At 33.8% G+C, this 19225-nt stretch overlaps 1 protein-coding gene across 3 annotated transcripts in view; it reads right to left on the reverse strand.

Annotated features, from left to right (window-relative positions):
• The window catches only part of LOC127065495 (tetraspanin-5), an 84005-nt gene that overhangs the window by 11906 nt on the left and 52874 nt on the right, over positions 1–19225 (reverse strand). For all 3 annotated transcript variants that reach the window (XM_050997924.1, XM_050997926.1, XM_050997925.1), the window contains exons 2-7: positions 9333–9453; positions 4064–4137; positions 3424–3498; positions 2647–2745; positions 957–1085; positions 715–765 (exon numbers count right to left, since the gene is read on the reverse strand). In XM_050997924.1, coding sequence (XP_050853881.1) covers positions 715–765; positions 957–1085; positions 2647–2745; positions 3424–3498; positions 4064–4137; positions 9333–9453 — 549 coding nt within the window. The remainder of the gene's footprint in view (positions 1–714; positions 766–956; positions 1086–2646; positions 2746–3423; positions 3499–4063; positions 4138–9332; positions 9454–19225) is intronic.

Genomic DNA, 19225 nt, shown 5'->3' on the forward strand with positions numbered 1-19225 from the left:
AAGAAGAAAAAACTCGAGCGAGCGCTCGTTTTCTTTTCTTCTTCTTCTTTTACTATTTTTGATCGTTTCTTTCTTTTCCTTTTATTTATTTATTTATTTATTTATTTATTTATTTATTTATTTTTTTTTGTAACTTAATCATATACTTTTTAACGATGGATATGGAGATACTCTTTGGAAAATGATAGAAGGATCAGGATTGATTATGGATCGATCGATCTACAACGAGCTAGGGAAACCTTCTGTAAATATTTTTTTTTCTTTTTTCCTTTTTGATTGCTTCTACTTTTAAATTAATACATTACGGAATAGACATTGATTTTGTTATTAATGCAAATCACTAGTCAATCGTATTTTTCTATGTTAAATATTCTCATGCGAATTACAAGAAAAAAAAAGAAACAAAAAAGAACAAAAAGAAATAAAAGAAAAATTAGAAGATCCAAACGAACGATCAATTATTTCTAGTTCGAAATCCCTTGATTGAACAATTTTTATTTATTTATTAATTTTTTTCATTGTTGATAGCAAATAATCACGTCATTCGTCCGTAATGCGTTGAAATGTTTGTAGGAAAGAATGAAAATCGTTTTCTTATAGTTAAACTTCGTGAACTGAAATTTCTATTACGTAGAAAAAGAAAAAAAAAAAAAACAAGACGCGAAGAAACGAAATACTATTGAAAGGTGTAAAAATTAGTAAAGATTTACTTACGTAGCTAGGTTTCCTAACGTCATAGCCGCACTGCTTGTTCTTGATAATTTCCTACGAAGTAAAAATAGAGATGAAAGTTCTTTGAAGTCGTAGAAAATCAATAAATATATACGTATATACATATAAGGATGATCGATTAAAAAAAAAAAAAGAAAAAGAAAAATTTGTTGGAAAATGTGGAGCAGTAGAGAAGAAAAGATATACGTATAAAGAGAAAGGAAATGGAAATGGAAACACGTTACGTTTGGTTTCCTTTTGCAGCAACTGAAAGGCACACCGCAGGCTTCCCTCGAACCGATGTCACTCGACGAACAGTTGAAATAATTATTACGATCCCAATCTTTTGGGCCCTCGATACCGCAACATTGTAACTAAAAAAAATAAATAAGATTATTATAAAAGAATACGTTTGAATAAAAGAAATTTTATTGTGATATCATCGATATCCGATCGTGTTCGAGAAACACATTCGAAATGAGATACTTCGTGGTAATGGTATGAGTAAATAAGAGATTTCGACGAACCCATCGTAAATGAATCTAACCTGTGAGAGATCGCAGGGGTTGCTTGAAAGGAGGGAAAAAAGAAAGAAAGAAAAGAAGAAAAGAACAAAGTATCCCCATAGGGAAAAAGGACGAAGGTAAGTGGAATAAATAGACGAAATTTAAGAAATGAAATCAAGGACGGCTGTTGTAATATAGGAAGTTGATGTTAATGAATAAATAAGTGAAATACGAGAGAATGAATTATATAATAATTTCGAAACGTTAATGAGGAATTATTTTTTTTTCTTTCTTTCTTTTTTTTTTTTTTTTAATCATCGATCGTTATACGTATCGGATAGATAAGTATATCACTCTATCTAAAATACGAATATTCGTTATTTGGAAATATGAGATTATTTCAAAATTGTAGGAAAATGTTATAAACATTATGATACAGATAAAATGAAATTTTAACGTTTAAACGTTGAATAGTTAACAAAGGATTGAACAAACGTTTTAGAAAAAATCTTGGTTTTGTTCTTAATTGTTTTTTTTCTCTCTTTATCAATCTTTTCTTTATAGTTTCAAAGTTTCTATTCGTTCGCATTGCCATGCAAACATAACTGATTTAATCGTAAAAGCGGAAGCTTTGAACAGCATACGCCACTCGGAATATGGTCTTCCTACCATTACCATTACAGTTCTTACTCAAATTTGCATTCCTTTGCGATTAATATGCGTTCGTCCATCTCTTCGTTCTCTGCATTCTCTTCTTCTTTCTCTCATTCTCTCTTCATTTCATTTCTCTTTCCATCCGTTCATAAGAATGCTCGACTCGATCTACTGATTTTGACTTTCTTGTTATTAAATCTTTTTTCTTTTTTTTTTAAGTTTATTTTTGACGCATTCAAACTCCAAATAAATTTTACAAAATATAACGTACGGCTAGGAGACTTGGAAAATCGATAATTTTTCGTTTTTTACTCACCGTGTTTTATATACTACTAACTTCTTTTTTTCAATCATCAATAGCATCATGTGTTAATATCAATTTTCAATAGGTAGGATATTACTAAAGCACCATCTGCGGTTTACAGTCGAAGAGCTAGGCTACCAATAGGATTACCAAAATTGCGATGGATAGGTATATCGCTAGAAGTCGCTTTCTATTGAAATCTCGTAAACCACGATTGGATGTCCTATATCGATCGTTGAATACTATAGTATACATACATACATGCATATATATATATATATATATATATATACGCTGCTTACAAATCGTTTCTCGTTGATGATTCAAATTCGAAGGATAATTATCGTCGAGGGTAGGAAACACTAGAATCTCGGTTTGATTCATTAGAGAAAATGTATTCGAAAGGTATAGATAAAAAAGATTCGAAAAAAAAGAAACATCCTTTCAATAGATATCTTTGAAAGAACATACCCAATCCTCTTGAATCCAATCGATCAAATTCTGTTGATCGGGATCCTCGCGATAGTGTATGATGAAAGCTTGGAAGCCCCCGGTTGCTTGTGATTTTATCTGTTAAACAAATATTATTATTTTAATTGGAAGAAAGGAAAAATTCGGTATGAAAAAAAAGAAAAAAAAAAACAATGATAACAATAACAACAGCAACAACAAAAAAGGAACAGAAAAAGAAATAAAATAGAAAAATGAAAGTAAAGGAGTACGATTTGTAATTCTAATCCAATATCTCCAACTCTTAATCATATTCTCTTGAAATATATTAATATGTAGAATCAACCGGGCTCCTGGATAGCCGCTAAGAGTAGAAATTTCAACGGGGGTTGGTTGAGCGTGGACAGAGAAAATATACGACTCCACTCGACTCTACCAACGGGGATGCGGAATGTGTTTGGCTTGTTTGTTTTCGAGACTCGGTCGAGCTTTTCATCGTCGCAAAGACCATTAAGTTCGCCGATCTCGTACTTGTTATGAATGTAACCCAGTCAGAGTTATCTATCGTTTATACATCCTGTTTTATTTTTCTTTTTTTTTCCTTCATTCTTTTTTTCATTTTCCTCTTTTCTTTTTTTCTCAAAAAAGAAATATTTCTAGCGACGTCGTCGCTATCTGGAACGACGTTTATTTCATTTTTTGTCGTAGAAAAAAAAAAAAGGAAAAAAAGAGAAGAAAAAAAAAGAGGAAGAGAAATTATATATAAAAAGAAAATGAACATGGAATATAAAATCTTACCCAGTCTTTAAAGATGAAGCCTAAAACACCGGCAGTCATCTCCATTAGCAGCAATAACGCCAGGAATATCGCGTACTGCAAAGCGAAAGTATCAAACGATTTAATACCTTTCAGATATATTTATTTCACGTGTCACGGGAATAAAAATAAAAAATAAAAGTAATGAATAATAATAAATAAAAATAAAAACGATATATATATATCAAAATATAATACTTAACAAATAAATATAGTATCGTTTGATATGGACTTTTGAAAGCATTCGATCGAAACAAAATTTGATATACCTTTTATCGATAACCTTTATCCCGTAATGCAACGTGAGAGATTTAAATGATTAATATATAAAAATTTTTTCACAAAGACTCGTAACGAATCAACGAGATTTGTATCATGAATAAATATGTGGCTGAGTTTGTAATATATCTCTCTCTCTCTCTCTCTCTCTCTCTCTCTCTCTCTCTCTCTCTCTCTCTCTCTCTTTCTCTCTTTCCCTTTCTTTCTTTCTCAACAAAAAAAAAAGATAATTTGGAGAAAAAAGAGAGAGAGAGAGAGAGAGAAATAAATTATTAGACGATCAAAGAACGGATCCCGAACCCTATATGAAATATTTAATTAAACATTCAACGTGAGTACTCACTGCGGCTAGGAGGCACGTATTTTCCCTGAGTGCGCCGACACACCCCGTAAATCCGATGATAAATGTCACTGTACCTGCAATAAGGAAGATATTATCGTTCACTGTCACAGTTATAATGGTGAAGAGGGGAGAAGGAGGAAGATGGGGTTGGAACGGGGAGAGAAAAGGGTTTCTCTTCGTCGAAATTATTTTTGTGTGCGCAAGCATATAATAAAAATGAATGCACGTTACGCACTTTTTCTTTGAATTTTATGTAAATAAATAAAAGATTGAGCGATTGAAAACACGAGAGAATCAAAAACCATGAAATTTGAATGAAAAAAGCAATGATTGAAAACATGAAAACCAGAGAGAGGGAGAGAGAGAGAGAGAGAGAGAGAGATTAAGAATCTAACGCGAGAACGAATTTGAAATTTTAATGGAAAAATTTCGATCGATTCTTCGATATCTTATAAGTTAAGAGCTTGATTTCTTATTTTTATTTATTTTTTCTATCTTTCTTTCTTTCTTCTTTTCTATCTTTCTTTCTCTTTTCCTACCACCACAACGATAAATTCCAGACTGGATGGATATTCGCGCGTATAGAATTCCTAGAGATCTCGGTCTGCGTGCTTCGAAATAGTCGATGAAGGTAGAAAGGGGAAAGGGGACGGACAAGGTAGAGGACTAGGGAGAGAGAGAGAGAGAAAGAGAGAGAGAGAGAAGGGATAAAGTTTTATCGCTTGAAAGCGGATCGATATATAAAACCTGAAGCTCTTGATATGAAGAAAATGAAGAGATCTACCTGCGGTCTTGTGATTTCAAGAATTAAAATTAATGCTTTTTCGAATAGGTTGATTCTTTTCTTTCATTTAAGAAAAAAAAAAGAAAGAAAGGAAACAAAAGCGAAAAAAACCAGATGATATCGCGAAAAAAAGACTACATAATGTTGCGAGATTGAGAGCAAAGAAAAAATCGTCGAGAACGTAATATCAAATGAAAGGGAGATTGAACATCGAGCCGAACTTACACTGACATCATTTAAAACGGTTAATTTGTGGAAAATGATTGAATTCGTTAAAATGGATTTGTGAATAGAATTGAGTAAATTCAACGAATGGAAAAAAGGATAAAAAGAGAGGGAAAGAGAGGGAGAAAAGGGATGAGGGTTGCATACAATGGCTGGCTGGAGTGAATCGTAAAAAAGGGGTAAATGATATTCAAAGGATCGTAAGAGATCGGTATGAAAAAATAATACCGATAAACTGCTTGCGGATACGAACAACTGGCTTTTATTACTACTCCGGTAATAAAAAATAAAAATAAAAAATACAGTCACACACACACACATATATATATATATGCGAGTGTCTGTGTGAGAGATAAAATGGTTTGAATAGCAAAAAAGAAAAAAGAAAAAAGAACAAAAGAAAAATTCAGAATAATTTTCGAAGTAATTTCTAAAGTTTATATTGAAATGCTCGAATATGTGTATACGCGCATGTTCGTGTGTATGTGTGTATGTGTGTATGTGTGTACGCGTGAATGTCTGATGAAAAATATGAAAGAAAAGATGAAATGTATTTCGATGAGAAACGCAGGCATGTTATTTTATCTCCTTTTCCTTATATATCAACGCGTTAGATAGTATGTATGGTGGTACATAGGACGTGTTGCCTGCATGTACCGAGTGCGATATGTATGCGTCTTTCCAAGTGAAACGAGAACATTATTGGTGCGACAAGCACCGAGAGAACATAAACTCATGCCATGCATAACGTGCGAACAGCGTTCCTCCATCAACGCGTATTCTGCTTTTCTACCGTCACCGCAAATACCTTTACTTTGTCGTTTGTAAAACTAACGTTCAGTAAGTTTATTTTCTTTTTACTTTTTTTCTTTTATTTCTTCTTTTTTTTTTTAACTCTATCTCTCTCTCCCTCTTTTTTTTATAATATGAATTTTAACCAACGTTACGCAACGACAAATTGGCAAATTTATTGAAAATTTCGTGATAAAAGCGTGTATATTTTTTAAATTCAACGAAACAAAAAAAAAGGAAAAAAAGAAATAAACAAATATCTAGCTCTTTCTCTCTCTCACTCTCTGTCTCTGCCAAATCGACGAGAGTACGAATAGACGCACGAGTGGTTGGATTATTTAAAGAGAATATGTTTCGATGTCGCTTGAGTTTTCGTTATAAATATTAACGAGAAAGCGAAAAAATAACGTTCGGAAACGTACCGTTTGATCTTGATTCGGACACGTTCGTATGAGTGCAAATCAAACATCGACTGAGCGATAGAGAGCAATATACATAGTATGGATGAGAGGTTAGCAAGGATAGATAGATAGATAGATAGATAGATAGATAAATAGATAGATAGATAGATAGATAGGAATTGAAAAAAAGAATATGGGAAGATAAAAATGTTAATTGGATGGAAAACGATTGGAAGGAAGAATCAATAAATAAATAATTGTTCTATCGTACCTATTTTATCGATGGAAAAGAAAAAACAAATAAACAAACAAACAAACAAACAAACAAACAGACAGACAAACGAATAAAAAATAGAAGAAAACAGAACGAAAGAAACAAAAACAAAAAATTGGCGTGTGCCATCGGAAAGCGTGTGTATTTGTCGAATTGAATCTCTTCACGAATCGAGTTCCGAATTATACTAATAAAAAAGAAAAGTCAAAGGAGAGGAAGAGATAAATCGTTGTAAGTCGGCACGTTCTATTTTCTTGTTGTTCCAATGCTCCTTTCGATGGTGTGCCAGTCCAGATCACGTGCAAACTCGATTTAGTTTGTGCTGCCTTTAGAGTAGGAAAGCGTGAACGGATGAAACAGAGAGAGAGAGAGAGAGAGAGATATGTGGTCCAAGCTCGAGATGTTTGGATTGGTCACAGAGGATTCCTGAATTCCCACCATTACATTCGACTAAACCGCGAGTGACCGCGCTCACGAGTGGCTTTCCGAGGTCCCAACCATTCGGGAATCCTCGAGTACATCGCCAGTAATCCGACTTACAGCATGCTTTGTGGAATTTCGGACGTGATCTTGCCAATGGTCGCGTCGCGTCACATCGGAATGTCGTTGAGAGAACTAACGAGAACGAAATCAACGTCGAAAGGAAGGAGGAGTTAGTGGGTGGTTGATAAGTATTATTAGAAGGGAAATAGGTTGTCACGAAACGAAGAGCGATTAATTGTTCAACTTTACGAAAAGTTTTCCCCCGAACGACGAATTTCCCGAATATCCCGAATATCCCGAATATTCGTCTTTCGAGGAAAATCACGTGTCGTGAATATCGAATGGATTTCAAGGTTTGAACTGTATTCATTAAATTCGAACGAATACATTAGATTCCCGTTGTTCGCGTGATTCACCAAGTGTTAAGCCAATATTGTTCGTACGTTCGTTAAAAATAGATAATTACATACTCGTTAAGTAATATAATGCTAACTGTTATACATAGGATACATAGATACATACGTGAAAATTCTCTAGGTTGGTATATACAGTAATGGAATGTGCCTAATGTGGGATTAAGTGCGTCCCGATTATTAAGCGGATTCGAGTCGTCTCTAATTAGCCAGTCTCTTTCGAGAATATCAGTAATCCGTGAATTATCTCTTGTAATCGCGTGAGAGAGCATAAATAATACCCGTTAAAGTGAATCATTTATTTATCAGACACACACACAAAGAGAGAGAGAGAGAGAGAGAGAGAGATAGAGAAATACAGTACATATCCATTTCACGTTGAATCCTTTGTCCGAATTCAAATACATTTAAAATGATACTTATTGCAAATTTTCTTTTCTTCTTTTTTTTTTCTTTCGAACATTTAACTTTTGAAAGAGAATTTTTCTGCGTACCTACGTAATTATCAATGTGAGTATTGTTAAACTCGTTTCATTCAAGAACCGATGAAATGATTTTAGGATTATTTTCATCGTTAACAATACTCGTTCGTTCTTTAACGAGAAAAATAATATGTATTACATTCTATAATGTCCGATATATTTTGCTATCGTACAAGAGTGTTTTAATCGTCGACTGCTTTTCTATAGCAAAAGTAATAGGGGATTTATTGTCGGGGATGCATGGAGAAGGTGAGAAGGGGTGGAAGTGGTGGTTGAGGGAAGTAGCGCGAACAAGTTAATTAATTTGTTCCAATAATAATTATACACGATATATTTGACCGATCGTTCATAAATATCGATCTATCGAGTCAATTAATAATGTTTATAGTAACTTGTTACGATTGTAACATGTTAGTTATACGGAAATCGGTGTGATCGGTATAATGATTGATTCAATGAATCAACAAACGTATGGGGGACGTTAGTATGTGTCTATGTACCAGGAGTAAATCCATCGAAAGCGGGCTGCAAAGCAATTCTCTCGTTTGAACTGTGGCTACGTTAAAGCGCATGGCTCAGAAGTAAGTTCCTTCGTAAATTCAGATTACTATGACTGATTGCGAACTAGTTATAGTGCTGACTCCATAGTGTTCCCATACCATTCCTACAATAATCGGTGGGATGCGTTACAATAGACGTAGAAATCCTAACGTTGCTTTCGAAATTACTTCATTATCTCTATCCTCGATGTAGCTTTCGATATTTTATTTATTTTTTATTTTATTTTATTTTATTTTTTTTTTATTTTTTTTTTATGATGAAAAGGTATGAACTTCGCTCTCTTTCTCTCTCTCTCTCTCTTTCTCGCGTGAAAATTTGCTTTCGATAATTACATAGGTATGTATATAAAAAAGGAGAAAAAAAATATAATTGATCGACAAAACAAAAGTCAGTAATAATCCGCAAAACTTTGTTCGAATTAAATGAAAATTGCACGTCTTTTTTTTCCCTTGCTTTTTCTAATTTTTTTTTTTTTATTCTTTTTTATTCTTCATTCTCTTTTTTTATTTTAATTGCCAATCGAATCAGTAGAAGCAAAGTAGGTATTAAAATTTTCAAAGCAAACTCGGGGTGATTCCTATGGCCACTCGAGCAAAGGATTAAAACTCAAAGTTGAAGTGCATTGTATACGCATTTGGATTATTCGAAATGGCGAGGGGAAGATTGTAGAGTATTTTAAATCCTCTCGTTACACTATTCTCGTATAAAATTCAAAGAGAAAACAAAATATAAAAAGATAATAGAAATAATACTATATATACATATACATACATATATATATATGTGTGTATGTATAAATATATATGTTTGTTTGTGTGTGTGTATGCATACACACACACACACAAAATACTTGCCGACTAGAATGAGTATAAATGCTGGATCGAGTGCAACGTTCGTGAGGCGGGACAAATTGTTAAATGTGTCCTTTTCCGTCCATGCCCATACACCCACCGCCATGATGCCCAAACCGAGCCACTGAAAAATCGTAATTCATTGTATAAAATCTACAAAAATTAAATAAATACAAAGTTATAATAAAGCATCGAATAATAATAAAAACCAATTCGTTCGTATAAACGTTTCGATAAAAAATATTGATTTCTAAATTAATTGGAAACATTGTTTTAGAAAATATTAGTAATACATATATATTTATATATAAATACATACATATATATACATACATATATATATATACACATACAACTTAGATATGTACAAGTGTGCTATGTTAAGTGTCCACGTAATATTATTAATGGCACACATTGCACGTCACGTGCCGAAGATACCAGCGGAGACAAAGTGCATGCACCACCTGGGGCAGTGTACGATAACGTTCAGCATTTCGCAGGATAATCATCTTTAATCCTTCCTACTGCTTGACTCATTGCAACAATAGTATTTGCACATGGTCGATCGTAATTTTACGCGCCTAAACGCTATAAAAGAAGGGGAAAAAAGTATTTTATGAAACGAATTATCAAATAAATAGAAGATGAAGATGAAGAAGAAGAAAAAGAAGAAGAAGAAGAAGAAGAAGAAGAAAAAAAAAGGATAAGAAAACGAAGAATGGAATATAAGCTTGAATCAATTAATGATGGAAACACGTTGCTACTCGTCTAATCATAATTAATCGATCCATCGAATGTGTGGCAGAACGATGACAGCGATCTATTGTTAACAGAGGCGCCATTAGTTCGACGTCAAAAGCATCGTCGTTTAGGTGAGAGAGCACGATTACCAGCCTCGCGATTTAATCTTTCATCAATGCGTATCTATGTATGTTCATTGCACTCCGACTAATCACTCAACGAGGCAGCTTCGATACATATTACATCGATCCGTATACTCGGAACAGTGTCTCCTAATCGCACGCATTCAGAAGAAAAGGAGAGAGATAGACAGATAGATAGATAGAGAGAGAGGTAAAGAGAAAGAGAGATCGAGAGAGATAGAAACATACATACATACATATATATATATAGGTTCACATACTAAAGCATATACATATGTACGATGCAACGAATTTAGCCTCGACGTTTTGCAGTTGACGCGTTATCCGTAAATACATGTTCGGAGAGAACGTCTCCTCGATTCGACTGCAAACAATTTCTCAACGTCGCATAATTCACGATCCAATCGATCCGTATCCAGTTTATGTCAAATGCAAAATAATAGCGCGACACGTGTGTAAATAAGTTTATATCGAACAATATATATATATATATATATATATATATATATATATATATATATATATTTACATTGGTTATGCTTTTCAACAAAAAGGATTTGAAATATTAAAAAAGCATTTTGGTATTAATTTATATCGTGTAATCAAAATTCACATATACGTAGACGGATAGAATTCTCTTCTGTATAGGTTGGATATAGATATTTAATTATTTATTTTAATTGTTTATTCTCTTTATTCATCGATATCATTCAGCTCTTTTCAACCAATAAATATACGTTCGTGTTTAATCAAAAAGAATTCCCCCAAGGTACAGTGGATATTCCCGTACGGCTTATTCCGTAAAACTCAATATGCATTCGTAATGTCTGTTTCTTTAAAAAGAAATCTCATTTTCCTGACCGAAACTTTTCTTTAGAGGCTGTCTATTGTTACCGTAGAATCGGGTCGTGTCATTCGATGAAACGAAGAAAGGAAAAAAGAAAGAAAGAAAGAAAGAAAGAAAGAAAGAAAGAAAGAAAAGGAGAAAGAAAGAAAAGAAAAGGGAAAAGAAACTGAAAGAAAAATAGAAAGAGGTACAAGGATAGAAGAAAGAAGGCAAAAGAATAGATAGAAAAAGAGATAGAAATAGAGAAAAGTGGAAATGGAATGTGCGTCCGAACTTTTAACGGTTTCGGGGGCTTATCTCATCTTCACAAGAGCAACGGCATTGCTCGACGTTCTCAAAGAAAACGGAAACCACTCTGGCGCGTAATTTAAATCCGCGCAAACAAAAAATAGACGAAGAGGAAATATAGAGAGTATGGAAAGAGGATAAAAGTAAGAAAAAAAAAGAAGAAGGAGGAGGAGGAGGAAGATAAAATAATATAAAATCAAATAAATAACAAGCCATTCGATTTTTTACTCGTAACTAAAACTCGTAAGAACAAAGTTAAGAATAAAGTTAATCATTGTCTTTTGTTCGTTCGTTTCTTTCTTTCTTTTTTTTTAATCATCGTAGACCTTGATAATCGTGAAATAATTAGTAGAAAAAGTATCGCGTATAGTAAGCACGTTACTGTACGCACACGTACTCGGCTCGAAAGTAAAACCTTTCACTTTAAAAGTTAACTCCGTAGGACAAATGACGCGTACGAAATTTCCTTTCACTTTTGATTTTCTTTACCTTTTTTCTTGCTTTTTTTCTCCCTCTCTCTCTCTCTCCTTTTTTTTTTAATTCGATTCGCCTTTTTTCTCCTCTTTTTTTACCCCCTTGTTTCCACCGCATCGAAATCTCGATTTTTAACAGAGAATGGTACAACGACGCTTCGCCTACGGCGAAGTGGATCGTGCGAGATTGGAATAGTCGATTGCATTATTTACAAGCTCGAGCGAGGTACCTGAGCGACGTGTCATAAATATGAAATCCGCAATCTAGCGTTGAACAATCAAAGCGGTAGGACGTGCGTGTGTATACGTATGTACGTAGACGTATAACTCGCGATAGGTCAAATGCACATGGAAACACGATGAAATATCCACAGAGAAATCCTGAGACGACGGCCTCTTCCCCAGAGTTAAACTCGGCACGTTCGACGGTTAGTGACCTCATTAATTGCATTAATTAAAAGCAACTACAGAGAATCGATGGTAATTCCGTTATGTCTCGAGCGATAACGAGGGTGGTCCGATGTCCAACGTCGTAAGTTAAGGGTACTGCTTACGTGACACGTAATTCAAATGCTTTGGGCTATTTTATATGAGAAGGATACGCGTTGGTACATACATATAGTATCTACATATATGTATATATACGTGTGTATAAATATATACGTACACATACATATGTATACGTTAGAAGCTGTAAGACCTCATCTACGTTAAACTTGCGTAGATCCGTCCATCTTCCAGCCCACTAACGAGTACAATATATACGTACTTACATATATGTACGTACGTATATACTTACATGCATACACCCTATGAAAAGCTATTAATCTTGAAAGTAAGCGAACTAACCTTAAGAAGAGACTGTGTTTAACGATGCCTATCAAAATTTGTCATCAAAATATAGAGACCAGTCTTGTATCCGACCGATCTATAATAAAACACATTGTATACTTGTTGTTAATCGTTAATATTTATTCACTTTAATGAAAATCATAATGAACTAAGTGAAGTGTACGAATAATTAAATGCAACGTGTGACCGGTCAAATTTTCGAGAAGTAATAGTAACAAACTGGCAAAGAGAGAGTGAGAGAGTCTCTGCAATAGTACGATTCGAAAATCGTTTTATTTTCGAAGAGTTGTTCACGCTCGATTTGATATCGGAATTGCCGATTCGATACTAAACGCTCTTTCTATCTCGTTCGTGTTCCATTTATCTCTTTCTCACCCTCTCTGCTCTTTCGCTCTCTCTCTCTCCCTCCCTCTCTTCCCTTGCTCTCTCCAACCCCTCTCCTTTTTTTTTCTCTTTCGAGGCTTTAATTGATCGCGGATTAATTTATCCTAACGGCACGTGACACGCTTAAATTTATTCGAAATCCATGGCGATACTATGGCGACTGGAATTATTCAAGTATTTTCACGTTATATTCGTCCTTCCAGACGATTTCTTTTATTAGTTCTTCTTTTTTTTCCTTTTTTTATTTTACTTTTTGTATGTCGTTCTATTTCGTTTCATTTCATTTTATTTCATTTCATTTCATTTTATTTTATTTTATTTTATTTTATTTTTATTTTTATTTCTTTTCATTACAACTTTAGTTTTAATTAATATCTCGATACGTTCGATAGCGAGAACGCTCAGTCGATCGTCATTGAAAACGATTGCCGCTTGACGTTAATTGCTCCTTAATTGAACGAAAAAAAAGAAAGAAACGTTTCGAGCTCCTTTCTGTGTAATTATTTCGAGAGAGAGAAAGAGAGAGAGAGAGAGACAGAGAAAAAAACGAATTTATTCCCTTTCGAGAACTTTTCAAAGAGCGGCTACTTTTCGGAAGAAGCTTTATTTCGAGATTAAAATGTTACGCAAAGCTTCTTAATTTAGGTGAAAGAGTATCTATATTTTGGAAACGATGAAACAAATCTTCACTTTCCATTGAATAAACTTCGAGTGAGAGTGCTTAAGAATAATCTTTAGAAATAGTCAAATATAATTTCATTATAAAAAAAAAAAAAAAAAAATCTTTATACTTTCTTTATAAAAATCTTTCGATCCAATACTATTGTAATACCACATAAAAAGCTCTAACTTTGAAACGCTTTGATATTCGACGTCGAACAATATAAAAATGATTTTTCATCTCTTTGGATAGCTTCCAAACGTTACGTCAAATGATCTTTGATAAGAAGGATCGCTTATCGACAGGCGAAAACGTATGTATGAAATATCTTTGATTTCCTTCTTATATTTTCTGATTCTTCAGATTTTTTCAATAATATAGTAACGCATACATGTATAAGTACAGACATATACGTACATAGGTAAGATACATTTATAAACTATAGTAGATAGTTCACGTCCCAGGTGAGAAAGAAAAATACCGGATAGGAAATAAAAAGAAAAAAGAACAAGGCATGGAATACCGTTTGCTTTCGTCCTTTTGTTGAAAAAGAAAGGAGAAAAAAACTCTGAAACCGCGACGCTTATCGTGAAGCTTCGAACGAATCGAAAGTCTGTAAGAGAGGGTGAAAAAGAAAGAAAGAGAGAGAAGGAGAAAAAGAAAAAAGAAAAAAGAAAAAAGTAAGAGAGAGAGAGAGAAAGAGAGAGAGAGAGAGAGTAAAGAGAAAAGAAGAAAGGCGATGGAGATGGAGGGTGGTATAGATGGGTGATGGGGTGAGAGAGGGTGGAAGGACGCTTCCAGACAACAAGTCGGAAACTTTCAAGCTCAATTAAACTCAAACAAAGTTCGACTCGAGCCTGTGGCAATGAGAACGGATGAACGAACGGCTCGAGTGTCCTTTCGGTCGTTGGTCCCGTTCGTACGGTGCCAATTTCTCCTTCGATAAAAAACAAAGTGGCAAAGAGGATAGGAGATGGAAGGTGTAGAAGAGAAGAGAAGAGAAAAGAGAGAGAGAGGGGGGAGAGAAAACAAAAACAAAAACGAAGAAAGAAAGAAAGAAAGAAGGAAAGAAAAGGGAAAGAATAGAAAAAGAACATTACGATGAAAACGGGCCGGAGGGTATGCGAAAAAGAAAGAGAGTAGGTACTTTAGATTTTCTCTCTCTCTCTCCCTCTCTCTCTCTCTCTCCCTCTCTCTTATTTTCCTGATTACCATTCTACTTTTCGACTTCATGCTCGATCTTTTGTTGCCTTCTATCACTCGACTTTTAAGCTCTCATCTGTTCATCTCGAATTTATTAACTTTTTTTCATCTTTTTTATTTGTATGTTGTTTTTTTACCTTACACCTGAATTCATTTATTCTTTTTTTATTTGTTCCTTCTTTTCATTTTTTTTTAATTTTTGTTTGCTTGCCTTCTTTTTTCTTTCTTTCTCTCTCTCTCTCTCTTTTTTTTTCTCCTTTAATTTAGGTACTCCTCTCATATTAAAAATGATTATGAATCATGAATCGCAACTTTGAAGATCTGTATGTATACTAACTACTAAAGTTCGCTATTGTCGAACTAATATTTTTATCTTTCGGTCATTCGACTGTACGAATAAATTAGTGTGAATGCATTTTCTATGAAGATTTCTTTCATTCTCTCTCTCTCTCTCTCTCTCTCTCTCTTTTTTTTTGATTTCGTTTTCTTTTTCTTTTCTTTTTTTCGAATGAAATTTGAGATATTTCTTTTTTGCAATCGAACGCGACTGAGAAAAACGTGCATCGCTAAAAATGATTATAAATTTCGACTTGGGTGATTTACCGTGAAGCCGAGCGATGGGAATACCATATTATATACGCAGGATAGAGGTAAATCCAGCGCAATTTAAACAGTCGAAGCACATTACATACGTGGTACATGGATTTCGTTTGCAACGTAAAATATCATAAATTACATCATTGAAATCCAATTAATTTTCTCTGCCAATGAATATCGTTGATTTATCGTCAATAAAATAACGCGTTTCGAAAGCGTCGCATTTCCTGCTGTTCCCATTGATGATAATTAAAATCAGCTGTTCTGGCTATCGGAAAAGATTCATTCGTTCCTATTATTAGACAATTTTTTTCATAGAAGAGTTAATACGTTAATAATTAGACGCTCGAGGTTATGACGTCCAAATGTTATTATTAATTAATAATTATGAATTTATTTTACGAAACTTGTTAGTTTGCTGTCCAACCAATGATCGATTCGGACGAGAGTCATTATCTAAATTGTCCATTTCGTATAATCGAATGGAGTGGTCAAGATACTACAAAAATAAGAGAAACAGAGAAAGAGAATAAGAGAGATAGCATAGTAGAGAGGACACTTTTTATCTCGTGATGGGAGTAAAGCCTAACAAATTACAGCAATGCTACTATCTTTCTCGCTTCGCAATTTTTCTCGAAAATAACTCCTTCCCTTTTACTCTCTACTACCGCAACGTAAATTGATTGTATGTACGAAAAGAATATACTTAATCAAACTTCTATACACACAGACACACACAAACACGTATATATAGACACAGAAACATACGTACAAAGTCATCTTTCTTCTAAAATATACATCGTTTATATCAAAAGATGACTAAATATAAATTGGTTTATGGAATATCCCGTATGAACCCTTGAGGGATACCACATAATTATAGGATCGCTTACTACCGTAGGCATTAATTACAACCCTGTCGATGAATAGGTGATCCCCTATTTGTACGTGCTATGTTTGAGAACCTGCATCACTATTGGTTAACGCAACATCATCGATAATACGAATCGAATATAGGTAATACTCCGATAACGGAATAGCGCATTCTCGCATACACACACACACATGTACGTGTGTGTTTATATATATATATATATAAATATAAATATATATATGTGTGTGTATGTATGTATGTACGTACATATGTGTATAAAGATATATACACATATATATCTTTACGAACCAACACAAAGCAATTTCGAAGTAACAACTCTTGATGCGATTGAAAGTGCATTCGTGCGTAAATATAATATAACTTTCTACCAAATTGAAAAGTATAGTATTTTTCGAGGAAAGCAATACCGAAAAACGATAGAAAGAAAGGATCAAGTCGATACAGAGCGTTATTCTCTTGAAAAGGAAATCACTTGAATTTCTATAACGATAAAAACAGAAAAAGGAAAGAAAAAAAAGAAAAAGGAAAAGAAGAAAAAAAAAGGATAAAGCGAGTTCGATTCGATCGAGAAGAATAATCGAGAAATTTGTTCAATCACGATACGCTTACTTATTTTTATTATATACGAATCCCTCAACAAATTCCATTACTTTCTGTATAATTACTTTATACGTATACGTATATACCGTTAGATACGCAAAGAGATCCGTAGACGATTCATTCACTTTTTTTTTTTTTTTTTATTATTTTCGTACATAGAGGCAGCAGTATACATTGCCTTTTGAGTTATTCATAGAGGCTTATTCACGACTTTCCTAATTTCCACTCGAGGGAAAAGAAGAAGATCCCTCGACTGTAAAATTTTTTTCCGCGTTTGCTTTTCCCGTATCGCTCGCGGACCTCGGTAAAATTGAATTTCACGGTTTAAGAGCAAAGAAATGTCAAATACGATTATTAATCTGAAATAAGATATATGGTATATCGTTTTTGTTCGATTTTTCTGTGTTATTTCATTTTCGTTTTGAAAATCGTCAATAAATAACATGTTTCGAAAGTAAATCCACTGGGCTTTTCCTAACAGGAAATCCAAGAGAAAACTTTTCTCATCGATGACACCTCGTATACGTAGGTATAAATATATATATATATATACATGTGTGTGTGTGTGTGTGTGTGTGTGGGTGGGTATGGGGGGTATATAGGTAATATCGGAGATTACGATACCCCCTGGCCGAAATCCTTGAAGTTATTTTATACGACAGCTTAATACATTTACGATGTAACCCCAGTGGCTTAGATGCAAATTTATCGAATAATTTTACTAACACGTGCGTAGTGGTAGAAATTTATGCGAGTGTAGGTACGAGTCTCTCTGTTGTATGCGAACGAACGAGACGTAGGTATAATCTTACGACGATCTCTGGCGATCTCTTTCCAAACTTTCATCCTTAGCTAAAATAAATGTTTACCCTCGAGAATTTTTATACGTTTGAACATGCTCGTTTTCTCGTACGTTTTTCCTTTTTTTATTACCTTAAGGTGGTAAACTTTCAGAAGATATTACATATAATTCTCTATGGGATATATCTCGTTCTTTTGAGAGAAAGAAAACTAAGTAAGTAAGTACTTACTTAGACATCTATTAATAAAAATTAATATATTCCCGTGTACACGATAAAAAATTATTTTACGTCATATACATACACACACACATACACACACACACATATATATATATATATGGGGATTATATTTTGAATAATCAAAGTTTTCAAAAACTAAATCGAAAAATCTACATTGCATATCCTTTCTTTATCTTTCTGCACAAATAAAGCCATTCGGTTGCAACGAAGCGTCTAGCTTTACACGACCAAACATTTCGATGCAGTAGAAAGCAATCGCGTTGAATAGTAAACCAACAACAGCAACTGCAACAGCATCAACGTCAACAACAACAACATCAACAACAATAATATCAGCAACAATAACAACAATAACAACAACAATAACAACAACAACAACAACAACAACAACAACTAGACTTTCACCGTTGAAACGTTCGACGAGAAAACGATATAACCAGTGAATATTTTTTTGAATGAAATTTCTCCTGGCAATGTTAAAATCTACACGTTTGATTGCACATACAAACACAGAGAAACATAGATGCGTGTAAGGCACATTTACACGCTCCAATTCATGCATTTTATATATACGTATATATTGTTTTATATACGATATAAATGTATTCCCAGTTTACGGAATATAATTTAACCAAATTGGAAAATTCTTCAAATAAAAGAAGAAGAAGAAGAATAAACAACGTGCGAGATAAATTTAATCTCGACTACCATGGCGATAAACTTCGTCACTTTTCAAAATGAAAACGATTTGGTCATTATAAAGGAATGAAACTACTTTGTTATGTTAAAATCCAAACGTTTCGAGCGATTTTAGCGATCGCTAAAATTTATGTCACCAAGTTATAGCACATCCCAGTTTCGCTACATAAATTTCCATGTAAATTCGATGCTTCCATCTCGCCCCACCCCGTCCTCCATCTACTCCTTTCCTCCTCTCTATCCACCATACTTTTCCTCGGCCCTCACGAATGCTAATCAGAATGCTCTCGCGTGCAGAGACTACGAACATTTTTAAATCCCGAAGGTGCACTCGTCATACATAGAATCCTAATACGTACGATATGGTATAATACGATATCGTATAATATTCCAATCGAACTATCACGATACCTCGTGAAAGATATAAAAGATAGTGTTTTTTAAAATGGATCAAATATTTTATTAACTGC

The sequence above is a fragment of the Vespula vulgaris genome, chromosome 8 (genome assembly GCF_905475345.1).
Source record: "Vespula vulgaris chromosome 8, iyVesVulg1.1, whole genome shotgun sequence".
NCBI classification, from domain to species: domain Eukaryota; kingdom Metazoa; phylum Arthropoda; class Insecta; order Hymenoptera; family Vespidae; genus Vespula; species Vespula vulgaris.